General features: G+C 50.8%; 2 protein-coding genes across 5 annotated transcripts in view; one reads left to right on the top strand and one right to left on the bottom strand.

Annotated features, from left to right (window-relative positions):
• The window catches only part of LOC100969696 (ankyrin repeat domain-containing protein 20B-like), a 102,232-nt gene extending 100,092 nt beyond the window's left edge, over positions 1-2,140 (bottom strand). For both annotated transcript variants that reach the window (XM_057301273.2, XM_055107691.2), the window contains exon 1: positions 1,681-2,140. In XM_057301273.2, coding sequence (XP_057157256.1) covers positions 1,681-1,883 — 203 coding nt within the window. In that variant the 5' untranslated portion in view covers positions 1,884-2,140. The remainder of the gene's footprint in view (positions 1-1,680) is intronic.
• Positions 2,141-7,562: 5,422 nt separating this feature from the next.
• Positions 7,563-18,151, top strand: TEKT4 (tektin 4). Of its 3 annotated transcripts, none has more exons than XM_055107692.2 (6): positions 7,563-13,401; positions 14,845-14,915; positions 15,293-15,436; positions 16,104-16,326; positions 16,793-17,070; positions 17,881-18,151. In XM_055107692.2, exons 1-6 carry the CDS (start codon positions 12,904-12,906, stop codon positions 18,095-18,097), a joined length of 1,431 nt encoding a protein of 476 aa, XP_054963667.1. In that variant the 5' UTR covers positions 7,563-12,903; the 3' UTR covers positions 18,098-18,151. The 3 variants fall into 3 exon arrangements, with proteins under 3 accessions (XP_054963667.1, XP_054963669.1, XP_054963668.1); XM_055107693.2 differs by having other exon boundaries at positions 8,250-13,401; positions 16,916-17,070; XM_055107694.2 differs by lacking the exon at positions 15,293-15,436 and having other exon boundaries at positions 8,224-13,401; positions 16,916-17,070.
• The last annotated feature ends 1,244 nt before the right edge of the window (positions 18,152-19,395 follow it).

Genomic DNA, 19,395 nt, shown 5'->3' with positions numbered 1-19,395 from the left:
TATATAGATAATAAAATCTGGAAACAGATAAAAACATTCCCTTTTTACTTCTGAAGAGGCTAAAAGCTCAAAGAAGATAACAACACACACAATAATGATAAAAAATAGAAAGTGAGAAATTATTTTCATCAGCGCAAGATTCATATTCCTCTCTTCCCAAGGATTACTCCATTAATAATAAACTTTTACTAGAAGTTTTGTACATGCTCACTGCAGCAATCACAGATAAGAAAAAGGAAAAAAACTTTACTTAAAATACAAATGCTCAGAAATTACAAATTTTATATTTTGTACATATTTTTGCTAAAACAAGACCATAGTATGTTTGTGTATGTATAATTTAACTAATTTTTTTTCCTCGCTAGCTATAACAAAATACATCTTTGCACATCAATGTACTTCTGTATCTATTGCCACCTTCAGTGGTCACATATTCCATCCTATGGATGCAACTGAAATTTATTTATAGGATCCATTCTACGGGTTCTTTTTAAAGTAAGTACTGTGAAAAATAAAGTGCATGTATCTTTATTTCCTAAGGGTATTTTAGTATAATGGAATTGGTGGGTAAAGGGCATACACACTTTTTAAATGTAGTACTTACCATTTTCAAATGAGTACTTTGAAAAGTAATCAGCAACTTAAACTTTAAGCAGCAGTATAAAACATCGTCACAAATATTGTGGATAGAAAACTGTTTCATTCCTCTTTTAAATTCTTATACCAGAAATGCAAAGGATTTTTTCCTATGTATATAAATAACTTGTAGATCTGGAAAAAGGTACTTTGCCCACTTTTAGAGTGTTTGATGATTTGATTTGAAAGAATTCCCTGTAAAATGAAGATGTACTTTTCATCTAATGTGTATATATAACTGATATATATAACATATCTGTTATATATATATATTACTGATATGTATACATATATATCTTATGATATATAATAAACAACATAGGCCAGGCGCGGTGGCTCACACCTGTAATCCCAGCGCTTCGGCAGGCGGAGGCAGGCAGATGACTTGAGGTCAGGAGTTCGAGACCAGCCTGGCCAACGTGGTGAAACTAAATATACAAAAATTAGCCAGGCATGCTGGCACCTGCCTGCAATCCCAGCTACTTGGGAGGCTGAGGTAGGAAAATTGCTTGAACCCGACAGGCAGAGGTTGCAGTGAGCCAAGATTGTGCCATTGGACAGCAGCCTGGGCAAAGAAGCGAGACTCCGACTCAAAAAAAAAAAAAAAAAAAAAAAGAATATAATGAATTCCCTATAAATGAAAACATACTTATCATCTGAATATATATATATATATATATAATATAGTAAATATTTTTCAAGTAAGCTCTCTTATCTGAGAACTTTTCGCCCACTGAAATAACTCACGGTATTTTTGATAGGGGAACGAGTTCTCTCATTAGGCACCTCCTATAATGTATATAAACCATGTTTTAAAAGTGTACGTTAAAAATAACAACGCTGTATATGCTTAACTTTGTGAGTTAAATCACTCGAATTCTCCAACTGCTCCAGCCAGAGAATTATGAGGGATGGAAAACAGCTGAGAGTCCGCTTGGCTCCGCCGCTCCGAGGGTGCCCGGCGCCCTGCAAGGCCCCGTCCCAGGGTCTGCGGGGAAGCCGGGCCTGGGGACCCCCTCCCACCCCGGGCTGAGCCCCCGCTACCTGTGCTGCTTGTCCCGGGCGTCCAGGTCTCCGCTCCTGCGCGCCAGGCAGCGCTCCACCTCCGCGGCGTCGCCTTTGACAGCTGCCCTGTGGATCTTCTGCAGTTCGGAGTCCCGAATTCGGTATCCGGAACCCGTGTAGACGTGGTCTATGGAGCCCTGGGCCGCCTGGCCCCTGCGGCTCCCGAAGCCGAATAACTTCATAGCGGTGACTACTTCTCAGAGCCCCAACCACTGGCTCTTGAGCGGGGGCAGCTCCCTGTCACCTTTTCACCACCCCCCTCCCCCGACCCCGGCCGACCCAGCCCCAAATCCCCTATCCAACCCCAAAGCCCCGATCCAACCCCAAATCCGCTATTTCAAATCTATGATCTACTCCACAATCCGCGATCCAGCCCGGTCCACCACAGCCTTCAGCAGCTACACTGGCAGCCTCCGACCTCTGAGACCGAGTGAGCCTCGCAAAGCCGTTGGGCGCGCGCCTGCACCGCGGTTGCTGCCGGGCTCCCGGAAGACGCTCCCTGGCGGCGCGCGCCGGCAGGTGGGGCTGCAGCTCTGGGCGGGCGCCGATGGGCTCGCCGGTTCTCCTGGGATCGCCCGGGCGGCCCCAGAATCGCAGGCGCGCAGCCAGCCCGACCTGAGAAGGAGGGCCTGTCTGGCCTTGCAGCCCGCCCCGCTCCTCCTCGGAAGAGAGATAGGGTGCTGGCAAGGGCACTCCGCGGCCACCTGAGTGGCTTCGCGGATTGTCTGGCTGAACGCTGAGGCTCTGGCCCTGGAGTCTGTGTGGCTAGTGTCAGGTAGCTAGAGAGGCATGGAGGCAGAGTCATGGGCTGCTCCTTCCCCCACTCGCCCTCACTGCTGCCAGTGCCACGCGCGGTTTGCAGCTGCAGATCTGGCAGTGGCGCAGGATGGCGGAGCTTCCCTTGGATGGCCTCAAGGTCCGCTCCTCTTGGACACCTTTCTGGATCCTGGGCCCTGGCGCTGGGCACTCTGTATCCACACGGATGAAACAGCGGCTGCTGGCGGGGGTCTCAGGTTCGAGACCAGCCTGACCAACGTGGAGAAACCCCAACTCTACTAAAAATAAAAAATTAGCTGGGCGTGGTGGCACATGCCTGTAATCCCAGCTACTTGGGAGGCAGGAGCTACTTGGGCTGAAGCAGGAGAATCGCTTGAACCCACGAAGCGGAGGTTGCAGTTAGCTGAGATCACACCATTGCACTCCAGCCTGGGCAACAAGAGTGAAATTGTCTCAAAAAAAAAAAAAATCTCAGACTTCTGGGAGACACTGAATTTATGAATGCGTACAGCATGTCACAATAACTTTTTTTTTTGAGACCAAGTCTCACTCTGCTGCCCAAGCTGGAGTGCAGTGGCCCATCTCAGCTCACTGCAACCTCTGCCTCCCGGATTCAAGCAATTCTCCTGTCTTGGCCTCCCCAGTAGCTGGGATTACAGGTGCTGCAACCATACCTGGCTAATTTTTGTATTTTTAGTAGAGACGGGGTTTCACATATTGGCCAGGCTGGTCTCGAACTCCTCACCTCAGATGATCCACCTGCCTCAGCCAATGGGTGGATTGTTAACTCAAAATACGCACCATTGAATACTGAGGAAAAGGTATAGCCATCATCACCAGCAGCTGAGATGCCAGTTGAGATACCAGAAATGCCCCAGCATGTAACTCTTTTAATTCACACACACACACTCATGGTAACCACTTCAGGATGGACACAGAAACAGCCATATTCTTTTTTGGGAGCACATTCCCCTATGACACTTAGATCCTAATACTGACTCCAATTCCCTCCCGGGACCTCCCCTCTCCTTGCAGCATGCTGGGCTTTCCCTTAGAAAACCCCATGTCATTTCCTGCAATGGAACATCCATCAGCTTCACCCACAGTGTCTGCATGTCTCTGTCCACAGCAAATGTTTTTATTACTTTAAAATATAGATTTTTACCTTAACTAGCCAAAGACTTAGGACCCTTTTTCCAAGCTCTTTTAGATGAATAAATGCAAATATTAGAGATGTGTATATGTGTATAAATATATGGGGAAAAGATGTTGCCTAGTTGTACAAATTAGCTTTAACAAAACTCCTGATTTAAATTATTTGTGAGAAGGGCGATTCTAACTCAACACACCAACAAAATAAAAGCCTTATCCCTCTGCTCCGCCAAGATATCCCATTCAGAGCCTGCGCGTGTGTGTACACACACTTGTGCACTCATCCCCACCTGACCGTATCAAATTTTTATTTAAACTAGATATTTTTACTTTGTTGCATAGTAGTAATGGTTTCTGGAATGAAAAAAAAAAGCAGGTAAAAATAATTTCTTTTAGAAAATGCTAAAGTTTGTCTTCTGAAATTTAATAACAAAAAAAGAACACTAGATGTCAGTAAGGAAGTGAGACCAGAAAAGACAAACTAAATTATCCTTACTAGGTTGGAATGGATGGGGTGGAGTTCCCATCAGGCTAGCATTCTGGGCAAAGTGTTTTTTTTTGGGGGGGGGGATGGAGTCTCGCTCTGTCGCCCAGGCTGGAGTGCAGTGGCGCCATCTCCACTCGCTGCAAGCTCTGCCCCTCGGGTTCATGCCATTCTCATGCCCCAGCCTCCGACTAGCTGGTACTATAGGCGCCCGCCACCACGCCGGGCTAATTTTTTTGTATTTTTAGTAGAGACGGGGTTTCACTGTGTTCACCAGGATGGTCTCGATTCCTGATCTCGTGATCCGCCCATCTCGGCCTCCCAAAGTGCTGGGATTACAGGCATGAGCCACCGCGCCCGGCCAGATTTCTTTTTAAGAGATTCATCATACCTTGACCTGTGCCCCATTTCCCTCCTCCACCTGTCTGACCTGGTGTCCCTATTTCGGGAGACCAGAAGTAGGGGGAAGAGAAGGGATGACTGTTTCTTTGCTTTCACCATTCCTGGATGCCATGCAAAGGAAGGAATATTGCACTTTTATGTATCTGTTTTATTAAGTGGTTACTCTTCCAAGGACAAAAAAAAAATGCAAATTGTTACGAAACTGGTAGTATTTGTAAGTGCAAGTACTACATGCTGCCTTGTTCTTTTACCAATTGCATTTGCATTTTAATGTACTACTGGTACAGCCATGATTGAGAACAGTTTGGAGGTTCCTCTAAACACTGAAAATAGAGGTTTCACATGATCCAGCAATCCCACTGTTGGGTATATACCCCAAAAATAGGAAATGAGTATATCGAAGAAATTATCTGCACTCCCATGTTGGTTGCACCACTTGTTAACAATAGCTAAGATCTGGAAGCAACCTAAGTGTCCATCAATAACTTAATGTATTAAAGAAAATCTGGTAGATACACACAGTGGAGTATTATTCAGCCCTAAAAAAGAATGAGATTCAGTCATTTGCAACAACATGGAAGGAACTGGAGATAATTATGTTAAGGGAAATAAGCCAAGCACGGAAAGGCAGACATTCCATGTTCTCACTTGTTTGTGGGATCTAAAAATCAAAACAATTGAACTCATGGACATAGTAAGTACTAGGGAGCTGGGGGGGGAAGGCAGGGGATGGGTAATGGGTACAGAAATAGGCAGAAGGAATGAATAAGACATACTATTTGATAACACAACAGGGGGACTCTAGTCAATAATTGTTCATTTAAAAATAACTAAAAGAATGTAATTGGATTGTAACACAAAGGATACATGCTTGAAAGGATGGATACCCCACCCTCCATGATGTGATTAGTTCACACTGCATGCCTGTATCAAAACATCTCATGCACCCCATAAATATATATGCCTATTATATACTCACAAAAATGTTTGAAAATAAAAATAAAGGAACTACTGAAGGTTAGGTCAGAGTCGAAATGCAAAAATACTAATTAGAGAATAATGTGAATACAACAGGAATCCTGTTGGTGTTCTATTTGTATTGTAAACAGCAGCAGTTCAATTGTTTTGTCAAAGCAATTTCAATTTTAATCACTGAGCTAAAGAAATGGGCAACACTGACTTCCATAATATAGGTTCCACCTAACCATCTCTAACACCGCTGTCAAGGAGGACCAGTGTTAGGGTACATTATTAACAACCACACAAATTTTTAAAAGAAAAGAACACTCTTAGCAGCCTATGGTACTTTTAAATGAAATATTGCCTCTCACTCTAATTCTCACTTGTGTTGCCATTCTAAAAGTTTGAATTTGCTGAGGGTTATATTCTAGGTATTATATAACCATTGGTTCTACTTGGCATAACCCTACTAAATGGTGCTTAGAGCTGAATTACCTACAGAAACTTTCTGGTTTAATTAGCATAAACATTAGTGAGCCCATACTTCTGTGATATAATTATTAAACCAACTTAATGATTCTCACATAAGGTGTGAATTTTACTAATGCATTCATAATCTATGCTTTGTAGCAACATTTTTCAAATGTTTAAAATGCTAAATCTTCTCAATTTTCCAATCTTTTCTTGAATCTATTAGATACCTATAGTTACTGAAAAGCTGGGTAACAAATACACCTAGTTAGAAATGGCACTGCTTTATAAAAGGCACTCAAGACGAGACTATTTCTATACTTAAATGCTGCTGGCAAGTGAATTCCTTTGTATATAAATGAAAGATACCATTAAGATGAAAGACTTGTTTTAAGTGTGGTTCTTACATTTCATTCATGATAGAGTAAATGGCTTTATAATTACTTTAAAATTTAACTCACTAGTATATTAAATCTGTTCATTGCAAGATTAGAATCAACTGTTACGGGAACTAATTTAAACAAGCCCTTCCTTAGTCTTTTGAGTCTCATATTTGCTGAAAGTACCTACAGCTTGCAGGATAAGGGAGTTCACGGACCACAGGGTGAGTGAACCCATGCACAAATTGCAAACTGCCCAGAGCTACAACATTTAGGATTTTCAGACCTTTAGTTTTCCAAGTCATAGAAATTTGTTACGAGTTCATCACATCTTTATCTAAATGGCAACTGAATTTCTTTAAAGATAGGTTAAAAAAAAGGCATAAAACTATGAACTGTTATCCATTTGTGTGCCTCTATTTTTGCTTTAGAATTATGGAAGTGGACCCTGCGCATTTGGGAAACACTGTTATGCATACACATGGGTGAAAAAAAATCTAATATTGTGTAAATTAAAATACTTTTTTTGAAGTTGAAAAGCATCCATTTGTTCTAAATCTATATATATTATGTGTATCTAGTACAGAATAAGCTGTAACTTCTCATTGAGGAGTCTTAGGTTTTTACAGATATGTAAAGCTAAAACAACTCTAAAGAGTAGACACTTCAGAACAAGAAGGTTCTGGTCAATGTTGAGAGCAGACACTTTCACTGAAGGTTCTGGTGAAATGTGGGTAACTAATTGCTCGAAATCTGTAATTTGCTATATAGTTAACTATTAAGTTAAAATGTCATTTACCATGCTTTTTACACTAAAAGCTTTAACTTTTCTGATAAAATAATATTTTAAATGTTCAATTATTACTTCTGAGGAAAGCTACTTCTAGCATTCTTTGTCATGATGCGCTTGTGTGCAGTAAGTGGAGCATTTTCAGCTACTTACCTCTACATTCTTCCAGTTTTTCAGTTTCTGATTTAGCTTATAAACGGCAAATGATCAATTTAATTTGATACTCAGAATTGTGTTTACCTTTAATGGACAAATATATGTCAGATACTTTGGTGTTTATTGGTATGACACTGTGTGGTTAAACAACGCAAGTATGTCCATGTGTTTCTTACAGGGTACACTTGAAACTAGTAGTGTTTATGCAGCTCACTTATGTAACTTGAAAATCTGGTACTATTGCATTCAGGACTGAAGTCTTGCAGTTTAGGTGTCTTGTCTCTCATTTTGAAAGTAAGTGAAAGTTGAGAATGTAAAATCTATAAAGTTCATTTTTTTAACTAGGAAAAAAACACAAATTAATGACAGACACCAAATTACAAATCCAAAAAGCTCAGAGAACACCAAGCAGGATGAATATTTTAAAAATATAACTAGGAATATCATATTCAAACTGTAGAAAACCTATAACAAAGATAAAATATTAAAATAAGGCAGAGGAAGAAACATATTGTCTACAGAGAAACAGACATAAGAATTACATTGGACTTCTGTTTAGAATCCATGCAAGTAAGAAGTGTTGAAAAAAATTAGAATACAGTGGGTATTTATTATCCAAGTATTCATTATCTAAAACTGCAAAGCAAAAATAATTGTAACAAGAACATATTCACTAGCAATCTGAGCACTCATGATATTAGTGACTGTTCTGGAGAGAATTATGTCCCCCCAGAATTCCTAACCTGAAGCCCTATCTCCCAGTGTGACTGTATTTGGAGAAGGAGCTTTTAAGAAGGTAAAGGTTAAATAGGGGCAAAAGGTTAAGGCCCTAATCTGTTAGGACTGGGGTCGTCATCCAAAAAGGAAGACACACCAGAGATATCTCTCTCTCTCTCTGCCTCCCTCCTCCTCTCTCCCTCCCTCTCTCCCTCTCCCCACATGCATTTGTTAAATTGAGGTTTTTTGTTAGAACATATATAGTGGCATTTTAATAAAGTGTTACTCTACTTAAAACACTCACACACACATATACATACAATTTTGATAAATTCTTTTTTGAGAATAAGGCCGGGCATGGTGGCTCACACCTGTAATCCCAGCACTTTGGAAGGCTGAGGCAGGTGGATCATCTGAGGTCAGGAGTTCAAGACCAGCCTGGCCAACATGGTGAAACCCCATCTCTACTAAAAATACAAAAAATTAGCTGGGCATGGTGCCGGGCACCTGTAATCCCAGCTACTCAGGATGCTGAAGCAGGAGAATCCCTTGAACCGAGGAGGCGGAGGTTGTGGTGAGCCAAGATTGTGCCATTGCACTCCAGCCTGGGCAACAAGAGCAAAACTCCATCTCAAGAAAAATAAAACAAAATAAAAATTAAAAAACACAAAACTGGGATGTGTCCCTGTCTTTTAGGAAGATATAACTTCACCATTACTAAAATTGAGCCTCAGAAACATTAATCATGCTACACAAACTTAGCTGGAAATGAATACTGAAATGGAACTTTGAATCCAAGATGATTTATTTTGAATCCCATGCTAATGCCGTTAACTCCTATAGACCCTTCTCAGGTGCAGCCAGAGACACACTAGCCCACTGATGGATGGACAGACGTGGACAGGGTCCATCTCACTAAACCACCCACCACTGCCACAGCTGCCTACAACAGACACATCAGATGAGACTCCAGGCAAATACATAATTTTCACTGAGGACTTATTGGTTTTAAGAGTAGGTCCTGGTGTAGAGAAGTCCCTCAACCTACAGTGCAACATGTTTTGAGAAGCGGGTAAGCTATATGTTTTGTGGTTTTGTTTCATAAATGCATCTACAAGAAGACCAGTATTGACTGAATGAAGCTTTTGTTTAAAGGGCTAAAATATGCTTTGTGGTTTTATATGCGGAAACTACTTTAAACCTAATGACTATTAATTGTATCATAGCTTGTGATGTAGTCTGCTCATGGCTTTTAAGGTAAATTGTGCCATGATCCACTGCCATTCTAATTGCTTTAATTAACAAGTCATTACCACACTACTGTTACATCTTAATTACGCATACAGACAGGTAGACTTATTTTACATATGTGAACTAATAGTTGTCAAAGCAAATGCAAATTGTATTCTGCAAGTAAAGTCTCTCTGAAATTTCTAGGGATGTTCTTTAAGTGAAATTAATATTCAAACTGAAGATTTTAGTTAGAAGAACTGAGTGCAGATTAAAGTCTTGTTGTGATTTAAACATAGTCAAGAGTACAACTGCGATATTTCATGGAAGTTATGCAATAAAATGTCTCTAACCTGCAAACAAATCTATCAAGCAGACGGCACAGTACTGAATTTGAAACCAGAAATACTGGGTTTTTATATAAATGCTTCATAGATTTGTTTTATGATAAAGGGTACATAACTCTCCTAAACCTCACACCACCTCTTAAATAGGGACAGTAAGTCCACATCAACACGCCTGCCTTAGCTATTATTAAACTCTTACAGTATGATGTAAAGTGAAAGTACAATGTAACATCATTCCTAGGCCAATTTTGTCCAGTTTTATACAGAAACGTGCCAACTTTTCTGTTTGCAAGGATAATATCAAAGCAAACACCAGAAGGTTGTATCTTTGATGCATTTTTTCTAAATCATACACATAATAAACCAAAGACAAATGATGAATATTATTTCAGAAAATATAAAGTCTTCCCCTTTCTTCTTTTGCCAAGGAAGTCCAATATTTTCACCATTTTTATGCACACAATCAACTTTATTTAACCTGGAAGTTAATGTCTCATTGTTTTCATTGTTCTAAATAAACACCTTTTCCCTTGAGTATTGTTCTAAAAATTTTGAAGTCGTCTGAAAAATCTTTTTCTGATTTTTCACGGTTGTGTTGATGATATGCGAAAAGGAATACAGATGGTATTTAATTATGAACAAGAAAAGGTGTTAAATATCATTAGTCATTAGAAATTTGCAAATTAAGACCACAATGACTAACACATATATATCAGAATAGCTAAAATAAAAATAAAACATCAAACGCTGAGGAGCATGAGTCAAAACTAGAGCTTTCACACATTACTGGTGGGAATGTAAAATCGTACAGCTATGCCAAAAAGGAGTATAGTAGTTTCTTAAGAAACTAAAGGAACCCAAGTCCCCAGGCCTGCAGTCTGGGCCAAGGTCACAGGCCCTGGATCAATCAGGATGGGGTTCAAGGGCCTTCCTGGGGCCATCCAGTGTCCAAGGTGCCCTTTGGTAGCCTCATCTGCCCCTCAGCCCCTGAGCACGCCCCTCTGTCCCTCCAATCCTCCCTGTCACAGGGACATCTGTCACAGAGCCATGCCCCACCTCCTGCTTTCCGGAGATGCCAACTGCCCTCCCCATCTCTGGGTCCTGACCAAGGTGCTCTAATGGACACCCCCTGACCCAGGTCTCAGGGAGCTGCCAGCACGCTGGGTCCCTAAAGCTGAGATCCAGCAAGACACATGTGGCCTGAGGGTCCCACTCTCTGGCTGGCAGAACCCAGAGGTGGGAGCACACTGGAGTGTCCTTCAGGGCATCTTCACCCCATGAGAGGGCTGGGGGCTTTGGGAGTTTGCACCTGGCAGGAGTGAGGGCCCAGTCTCCTATCTCTGATGCGTCCTTGGTCAAATCCTGTGCCTCAGCCTGCAGGGCCTATCGTGGTCACCATGTGAATGTGTTCCCTTAGTCTGGGAGCCCCAAGCAGGCAGCACCCCCTGCCAACGACTTCAGGGCATCTGGAAGTGGAGGCTGAGAGGTCTCCCACTTCGCAGAGCTGGGCTCTGGCCCAGAGGCCTTCTCGTTGGCTCAGGTGGTCTCTCGGGCTCCTGGGGCCACAGATCAGGGGACAAACACGGGCAGCTCTGCTCTGCTCTGCCTAAAGAGAGATGCCCAGTGAATGCAGGTTCCAGACAAAAGGTGGAGCCTGGCATCCTGCCCTGCGTGGGCTCCAGCCTGCTGCCATCTGGGGAAACTGAGTCATGGCGAGGCTCAAGGATGTTTCTCAGACCACACCAGTCCCTGAAGGTCCCCTGACCTCCCAACTTTGATGGACAGTAAGAAGAGGTTCCCAGGCTGCCTGCCACAGGTTCTGACTCGGCCTGGGTTAGGGTAAGTCTCCAGACTGCTGTCCTCAAAAGCCCCATCAGGAGGCTGTGTCAGGCCAGGCGCACCGTGGTGACAGCAGCATGGACTGAGGGTTCTGGCCGCGGGAGAGGTCAGGACGCGGGGAGGTCAGGTCCAGGAGGAGGGCACTGGCCGGCACATGGTGGGGCTGGAGAGACCCTGGGCGGGGTGGTGGGAATGGCCCAGGAGGAGCTCCGACTCCTGTGGCTGGAGTGAGGGTGTGGGCTGTGGTGGGAGAGGGGGTGAAGGTGGAGAGAACAGGGGCCCAGAGGCCTGTGCTGTAGGAAGGACTAGTGGGGACTTTCTGGTGGGGGGCTCTCAGAGACGAGGAGGCCGGAGGGGCTGGGGGTCCCCAGGACTGCATGCGCCAGGCAGACGGAGGGGAGGCCGAGCCAGGAGCTGCAGGCTTCTCAGTGCCAGACCAATGCCGCCCTCCGCTGGCCGTGTGGGGAATCGCGCCTAGGCTGGGGCTCCCCTGGCCCCAGGTTAGGGGGACTCCGATGTGTCCTGGGGCGCTTCCTGCCCATCCAGCCTCCGCCAGGCAGCCTGGCCCTGAATGGCTTTGAGGGCAGCCTCCGCAGCATAGTACCTGCCTCCGCCCTGTGGGGCAGATTTGGGCGTCTGACTCTGGACACTTACCCAGAGGCTGAATTCAACTCCCCAGCGAAGAGCACACTCAGACTCCCTCCCCGCTGTGCCCAGCCTGAGGGGACCCTGGCTGGGACTTGGGAGGAGAAGGCCAGAGGCCAGGGCCTGGCTCTCAGGCACTAGGTGCAGGAGAAAATGGAGCAGAGTTCCTGCAGGAACTGCCTCAGACTGCCCCCGAAGGGACCTGGCCTGGAACCCTCCCTGTGCTACCAGGCTGCTGTTGGGGCCAGGAGGGCAGGGAGAGCAGCCACCTGTACGGCATCAAGTAACACTATCGGTCAGCACACCCAACACCCACACGACAGCCACAGCCCTCTGCCCTGAGGCGGCTGCAAGTAAGCAGAGTCTCCTGTCTTGTTCACCCTGAGCGCGGAGCTCCGCACAGGACAGGATCAGAGCGCAAACCAGGAACAAATGGATGAACCAAGGAAGGGACCAGGGCAGTAGGTCCCCACCCACACCCTGAACCCTAAGGGTGGGACTCAGAGGCTGGAGACGGGCTGGCCCCAGGATCCTCTAAGTGACAGGAACCCTTGGCCACTGTTGATTGCCCCGAGGCGGGGACAGGGATGGTGGGGCTGGGGCTGCCTGGCCCTTTAAGAGGGCAGTTCTGCCCGCCACCCTGAATGCCCCTCCCCTAGCTACTGGAGAAGAGATCCCGTTTCTTGGCAACAGGAAGCTCTTGGTTTACACAGTGTCACCCAAGCGACTGGGAGCCGCGTCCTGCTCTGGGACTGAGCCGTTGGAGCTGCCCCGCTGACCGCACTAGGCTGACCACAACCGGCTGACCACACACACTCCTCACTCCCCTGGCCCTGGTGGGCGGCAGGCACCATGGCGCAGACAGTGCCGCCCTGTGAGCTGCCCTGCAAAGAGTACGACGTGGCCCGCAACACGGGCGCCTACACGTCCTCCGGCCTGGCCACCGCCAGCTTCCGCACCTCCAAGTACCTGCTGGAGGAGTGGTTCCAGAACTGCTATGCTCGCTACCACCAGGCCTTCGCCGACCGCGACCAGTCGGAGCGGCAGCGGCACGAGAGCCAGCAGCTGGCCACAGAGACCCAGGCGCTGGCGCAGCGCACGCAGCAAGACTCCACGCGCACAGTGGGCGAGCGACTGCAGGACACGCACGGCTGGAAGTCGGAGCTGCAGCACGAGGTGGAGGCGCTGGCTGCGGAGACCAACTTGCTCGTGGCCCAGAAGCAACGGCTGGAGCGCGCCCTGGACGCCACGGAGGTGCCCTTCTCCATCACCACTGACAACCTGCAGTGCCGTGAGCGCCGCGAGCACCCCAACCTCGTGCGCGACCATGTGGAAACGGAGCTGCTGAAGGTGCCAGCACCCTTGGGTGGCCGGGATTTGTGGGCGCAGAGAGGAGGAGCCCCCCCCACCCGCAGTTCATGTGGACAAGCCACGTGGCTGCTGCAAGCACGCGGGAGCCCAGCCCTCTGCATGTGAGACCCCTGAGTCCCGAAATCTGGCCCCTTAGTGACAGGAGGCAGCTTTGCCCCAGAAGACCCCTGACTTCCAAGCAGCTGTTTCTCCTCTCCTCCTCTAATCCCTTTGAGTCCTGGCACAGTCATCCTGACCCTGGGCTCCCTGGGCTAAGCCACAAGGCACCTCCCCAGAGACCCTACCTCGCTGGGACAGTTGCTCCCAAGGTGGAAACCCAGGTCTGGGCCAGCAATGCAGGTGTGGACAGGTAAGGTGGGGTGAGCTGGGAGCCACTGCTCCCATTCATCCTATACAGAGCCGGGGACACAAAGATCTGCACCCACAGGTCCCCTCTCCTCCATGTCCCCTATAACTTCCCAATCCAGCCCAGCTTGTCTGTGGGGCAGCCCCATAGGGTGAGAGAGTAACCCAGTCCTGGCCCAGATGCTGGCTCTGGAGAATTCTCTGACCTCTCAGAGCCTGGGGCCTCCCTGAGAACCACTACAGGCCTGTAGACATTCGTGAAAGATGTGGGGTGGGGGCAGCTGGTCTCCTGCCATACCCCAAGCTCAGGCAAGAACCCTTGAGTCCCTCCCTCCCCTCATGCCTTCCCTCCTCCCTTCTTTACCCTTCTGCAGGCCCTTCCCCCTGCACTCTCTCAGTGCCTCAAGAACTCCTGCAGCTCCCGCAAACTCTCTGCCCGCAACAAGGGCGCCTGCCAAGTGATGGAGACACTGACAGTGCAGGAAGAGGCAAACCCAGGGATAGAGGGGCGCAGGACCCGGGCCCTGGCACACAAGGAAGTACCCAGTGGTTGAGGCAAAGACCCCAATCACAGAGAAAAGGCTTGTTCCTACACACAGAAAATTAAACTGGCCAGGCAGTAAGAAGAAACACAGGGTCCTTCTCCTGTTCTTGGTGTGAGGATGGCCTTTCCCAGCACAGAGCCCTGAGGGGCAGCCTGGGCGGGCATCTGGGCCCCCAGAGTTTGGGTCCTCAGGGGCTGTCCAGAGGCCAAGGGCAGGCCAACGTTCCCAGGTGCACTGAGTGAGCAGCAGCGATGACTCCTGAAGCCTGGGGGGTGGGAACTGCCGCTGAGGGACCTTCCCAGCAGCCCACAGAAGGCCCTGGAGGAAAACACCCCACTTACAACGCACCAAGGAGAATGCCCAAAAGCCCAAGATAAACCCAGTGAGAGAGCAGAACTTACACAGTCAGAGCTCAGGCCCGGCATTCAACTCCTTGTGGTTGCTCAGGTGTTGACCAAGGCCTGCAGCAGCTGGGCCTCCTGGGATCCTCACCAGGGACTGGCTCTGGTGCTCAGGGCATCTCCTCCCTCAGGAAGCCGAGCTCATCCGGAACATTCAGGAGCTGCTGAAGAGAACCATCATGCAAGCAGTGAGCCAGATCCGGTGGGTAGAGGGCTGCCCAAGGGATGATTCCTGACCCCACCCACGGCTGGTCCTGGGGCAAGGCATTGAACGACAGGACCCTGAGACTCAGAGCCAGCAGGGGCTGCCCCAGGTCACAGTGGAGCGCAGGGCTGGGTGGGGGAGGTTCCAGCGCAGCCTGAGGTTGAGTGGCCAGAGCCCAGTGCCACATCTGATCTGCAGCCTCCCAGCCTGGGCCGCAGCTCCTGGTCACTGCTGAGCACGAGAGCTGCCCGGCGGGACAGGCCCACCCAGAACTCCCTCCTGAGGCAGGCATTGGGGCCCAGCCTGCAGCACAGAGGGTCCCCAGCAGGGCCCTCCCTGGGCACACATCAAGGCCCTGCCCCACCCCGCCCCAGACTGAACCGGGAGCACAAGGAGACCTGCGAGATGGACTGGTCGGACAAGATGGAGGCCTACAACATCGACGAGACCTGCGGGCGCCACCACAGCCAGAGCACCGAGGTGCAGGCTCATCCGTACTCCACCACCTTCCAAGAGAGGTGGGCCCCAGCTCTGCCCCTGCACTTGCCCTGGCTGTGGTCTCGCCTCCCTCTGCCTGGGGGCCCCAGCGGCGCTGCTTTCACCAGCCTGGCCCGGAGGCCCTCGCCCCCGAGGGCACTTGGGCAACTGTCTGCCCCTAGCATGAGCAAGCGACCAAGACCTCCTCAAATGTCCAGCGCGTGCACAGCCTGGCTGCCGGCAGACAGGACAGAGTAGGGTGGGGTCAGACCCAGGCGCCGGCAGGATTGCGTTTCCGCCCAAGGCCAGCAGAGGGAGCCTGACCACCACCCACTTGAGGGCAGCAAACTCCTGGGAGCAAAAAGAGGACGCAGGCGCTGGGTACTAGGGAAGGGAGGCTGCGGGGGCCGGAGGTGCTGCAGAGGGGGCCTCCGGGGCAGCGGTGCTGGGAACGGGGTCGCGGGGGCACGAGGGGACTAAGTGCCCGAGGTGGGTAGGGTGTGGGGGGACTCAGGGAAGTTGTGGCCAGGCGGCACTCGGGAGCAGGGAGCCTGAGGGACTGGGCTTTGTGGGGCAGCACGGGGTGCATCGGAGTCCATGCACGTCCTCCAGGAGCATGGGGCGCGGACAGGGCATGGGGGCGCAGCAGGGCTCCCAGCCTTCGGCAGAGCCTCCCCGACCCTCTCCTGGCTGTCCCCCGCCCCGCAGCGCCTCCACCCCGGAGACCCGGGCCAAGTTCACGCAAGACAATCTGTGCCGTGCCCAGCGCGAGCGCCTGGCCTCGGCCAACCTGCGAGTGCTGGTGGACTGCATCCTTCGCGACACCTCCGAGGACCTACGGCTCCAGTGCGACGCCGTGAACCTGGCCTTCGGGCGCCGCTGTGAGGAGCTGGAGGACGCGCGGTACAAGCTGCAGCACCACCTGCACAAGGTGGGGCACCCTGAACCCCGAAGACGGCCCCCTCTCATCACCTGGCCTGGGCCCTCAACACCTTTCTCCTCTGTCCCATTTATCCCGAGGGACCCCAGAAGCAAGTGTCTCCTCTCCGTAAACCTATGTAAAACGAGGTGACACTGGGTATGATCGGCCGGTGTTGCCACCCCTATGACTCAGCAGGAGGAGCTGTGGGGAGGATGGAGGCAGGAGGTGGTCTGGGGAGCACTGACCGCCCGGGAGGTCCCCAAGAGGCCTGGCCTGGCAGGCAGGGCTCTGAATCTAGGGTCTCAGTGTGGCCTTTACCACCTCTGAGTCCCCAGTCCTTGAGCAGGATTCAAGTCCTGGTAACCGCCAAGGATGGGGGTTCTTGGACCAGAGCTAAGGGACAACAGGCTTCCTGACTCTCCAGAGCCCACTGGGGGCCCCGTGCACATTGTTCCCCTCATCCACGCCTCCCCAGGGCCACTGGTCAGGACTGCCCTCTGGACACAGCCCCAAGACCTGGGTAGGACCAGCCTGGTCTCGGCGTTCTATATACCCGGGCATGGGGGCACAGGCCCAAGGAGCACTGTCCTGTCTGCAGACGCTGCGGGAAATCACAGATCAGGAACACAACGTGGCGGCACTGAAGCAGGCCATCAAGGACAAAGAGGCACCTCTGCACGTAGCCCAGACCCGGCTGTACCTGCGCTCGCACCGGCCCAACATGGAGTTGTGCCGTGACGCAGCCCAGTTCAGGTGCTGCCTGGGCCTCTGAGGCAGTCCCAGGTGGCCCTGTCCACCTCCTCCCTGTGACTCTCTCCAATAAACACTCCAACACCCCGCACACACGTCCCCCGCAGGTGCTGAGAGGGGAGGGAGACTTTGGGGCCACACACAACAAGCAAGCACGCCTTAAACACACAGACATACACATGACACTGGGCAGGTCATGGGTCGGGGGGCTCCCAGTGCCAGGGACCTGTGCCCACGTGGTCTCACCCCACCCTATGCTACCTCATCTTCCCGGGAGGAAGCTCCTTCAGACAAGGTGAGCTCCAGGAGGCCACAGGGCCAGAGAGGCCAGGCAGGGCCATTCCCTGCTGCCCTGAGGGTGCTGTCCACACCTCTGGTGGGAAGTATGACCTACGCCTGCGCTACAGGCATAGATGTGCCGTCCTTTTGTTTCCCTTGATAACGGATGCCCGGTGGCCCCTTCTAAGTACCTTTCTTCTTTCCCTGCCCCTCAGTTCCTTCAAGGAACTGGGGGCCTCCTTCCATCAAGTATCAGGAATGGAAAGAACTGAGCCTGGTCGGCTGAGGCCAGTCCTGTCCTGCCAGGGTCGAGATTGCACACGGGTCACTCATTCCCACTCAGGCCCACGCTCCCTGGGAGGACCCTCATAATTTATGCTCTGCCCTAGAGCCGCTTTCCTGGTGGGGTTCTTTCATGGAGTCTTCCCAGGACCTCCTGCCAGCTCCCATTGGGAGTTTTGGGTCCCCTACACCCCGGTAGGTGCATACTTCTGCCCTCCCCAGCCCCGGCTCACACCTCCCCAACACCCCCAGGCTGTTGAGTGAGGTGGAGGAGCTGAACATGTCCCTCACAGCACTGCGAGAGAAGCTTCTAGAAGCGGAGCAGTCCCTGCGCAACCTCGAGGACATCCACCTGAGCCTGGAGAAGGACATCGCCGCCATGACCAACAGTCTCTTCATCGACCGCCAGAAGTGCATGGCCCATCGTACTCGCTACCCCACCATCCTGCAGCTGGCTGGCTACCAGTGAGCAGCGGCACGGTGCTTCCCCCCAATCCCCCAAATAAACAGCGCGTTAGCTTTCTGCAGTGTGTGTGTGTGTGCACGGTGGGACCTCGAGTTGCTGTCCATCTGAACTGGCCTTTGGGTCCCCTGTGAGGCTGGCTCTGCCTATGGACTCATCATCCTAACAGCTGGAGATGAGGGGTCAGAGCCAGAACCAGGAATCCCTGTGCCTGAGAGGACAGGAAGTGCCCAGGTGGGGACTGGGGCTCCACAGCACAGCTCAGGTGTGGGCGCAGACCGTGTGTCCAGCTCAGAGCCAGGCCATCCAGCTCCTCCCTCCCCACTTCCCCACCAGTGCTGGCTCCTCCATTCCTTCACCAGGGTCTTAGGACCATGGGACATCTTTGGGACCTCTGCATCTCCCCAACTCCTCCCCCTGCACCTCCAGGCCCCCAGCCTCAGCTCACATACTCCTGTGGACAGGGCGCTTACTCTGCTAGAAGCTTGTCTGGCTGCTAGGTGCACCTGCTGGGGTGATCCTCCAGGCAGGCCCCACCCAGAAGCGCCCGCTTCAGCATCCCCTCTCTGTTCCCAATGACAGTGTGTACCTGAGCTCAGCCCAGCCCAGCTCTCAGCGCCCAGGACCCCTGAGGCTCAGATGGGCAGATCGGCAGGGGTACATGGAGTTCCCTCCTGGGTGTAGGCCCAGTGTGGGGAGAGGGGCCTGAGAACAGCCCAGAGTGGGCATCCACCTGGAGAGCATGTGGGTGGGGGTCCCATCTCCAACATCCAGGCCCACAGGGCTCTTGTCTCAGCCTGGAGGGGACCGGGAGGTAACAGCCCCTTCCCCCCAATCAACCACAAGGACACCCAGCTGGGCAGCTCTGTGAGCTGGGTGGGGTCAGCCAGGTGGAAGTTGCTGCTGGGGGTTGCTGGGAGGAGAGGCATGGGCTGCCTTTCACGTGGGGCTAACTCAGACCTCTCTCCCCAACCTGCTAGGACCCCTCCAGAGGCCACTGCTGAACACAAAAAACACTACTGCTGTTCACTGGGGGAGGTGATAATGTTGACTGCAGGCAGTTGCCTCGGGGAGGAGCCCTCTTGGGAATCTTACTCAGCCTGGATGGGGAGAAATCTGGAAGAGGCTGTGTGTGAGCAGGCAGTGCAGGGAGGGCTTCCTGGAGGAGGGAGCCTGGCTTCCACCGCACAGGCCAAGGCACAGGGGCTGGGACCAGGGAAGGAGGTGTCTGGGCTGGGTCTCTCGCTTTATCTCGCTCTAGTTCACTTCAATAGGCTCACTGCTAACCAGGCCCGGCCCTCCCC

Source organism: Pan paniscus, chromosome 12 (genome assembly GCF_029289425.2).
Source record: "Pan paniscus chromosome 12, NHGRI_mPanPan1-v2.0_pri, whole genome shotgun sequence".
Classification (NCBI taxonomy): domain Eukaryota; kingdom Metazoa; phylum Chordata; class Mammalia; order Primates; family Hominidae; genus Pan; species Pan paniscus.
The sequence above is the reverse complement of the archived record's forward strand: the minus strand, read 5'-3'. Positions and strand labels throughout refer to the sequence as shown.

Coding starts and splice junctions, on each gene's coding strand:
- TEKT4 (XM_055107692.2), top strand. CDS start 12,904: ATGGCGCAGACAGTGCCGCCCTGTGAGCTGCCCTGCAAAGAGTACGAC. Junction 16,327..16,792: donor TGCAGCACCACCTGCACAAG/GTGGGGCACCCT, acceptor ACGCCTCCCCAG/GGCCACTGGTCAGGACTGCC. Junction 17,071..17,880: donor CGTGACGCAGCCCAGTTCAG/GTGCTGCCTGGG, acceptor CAACACCCCCAG/GCTGTTGAGTGAGGTGGAGG.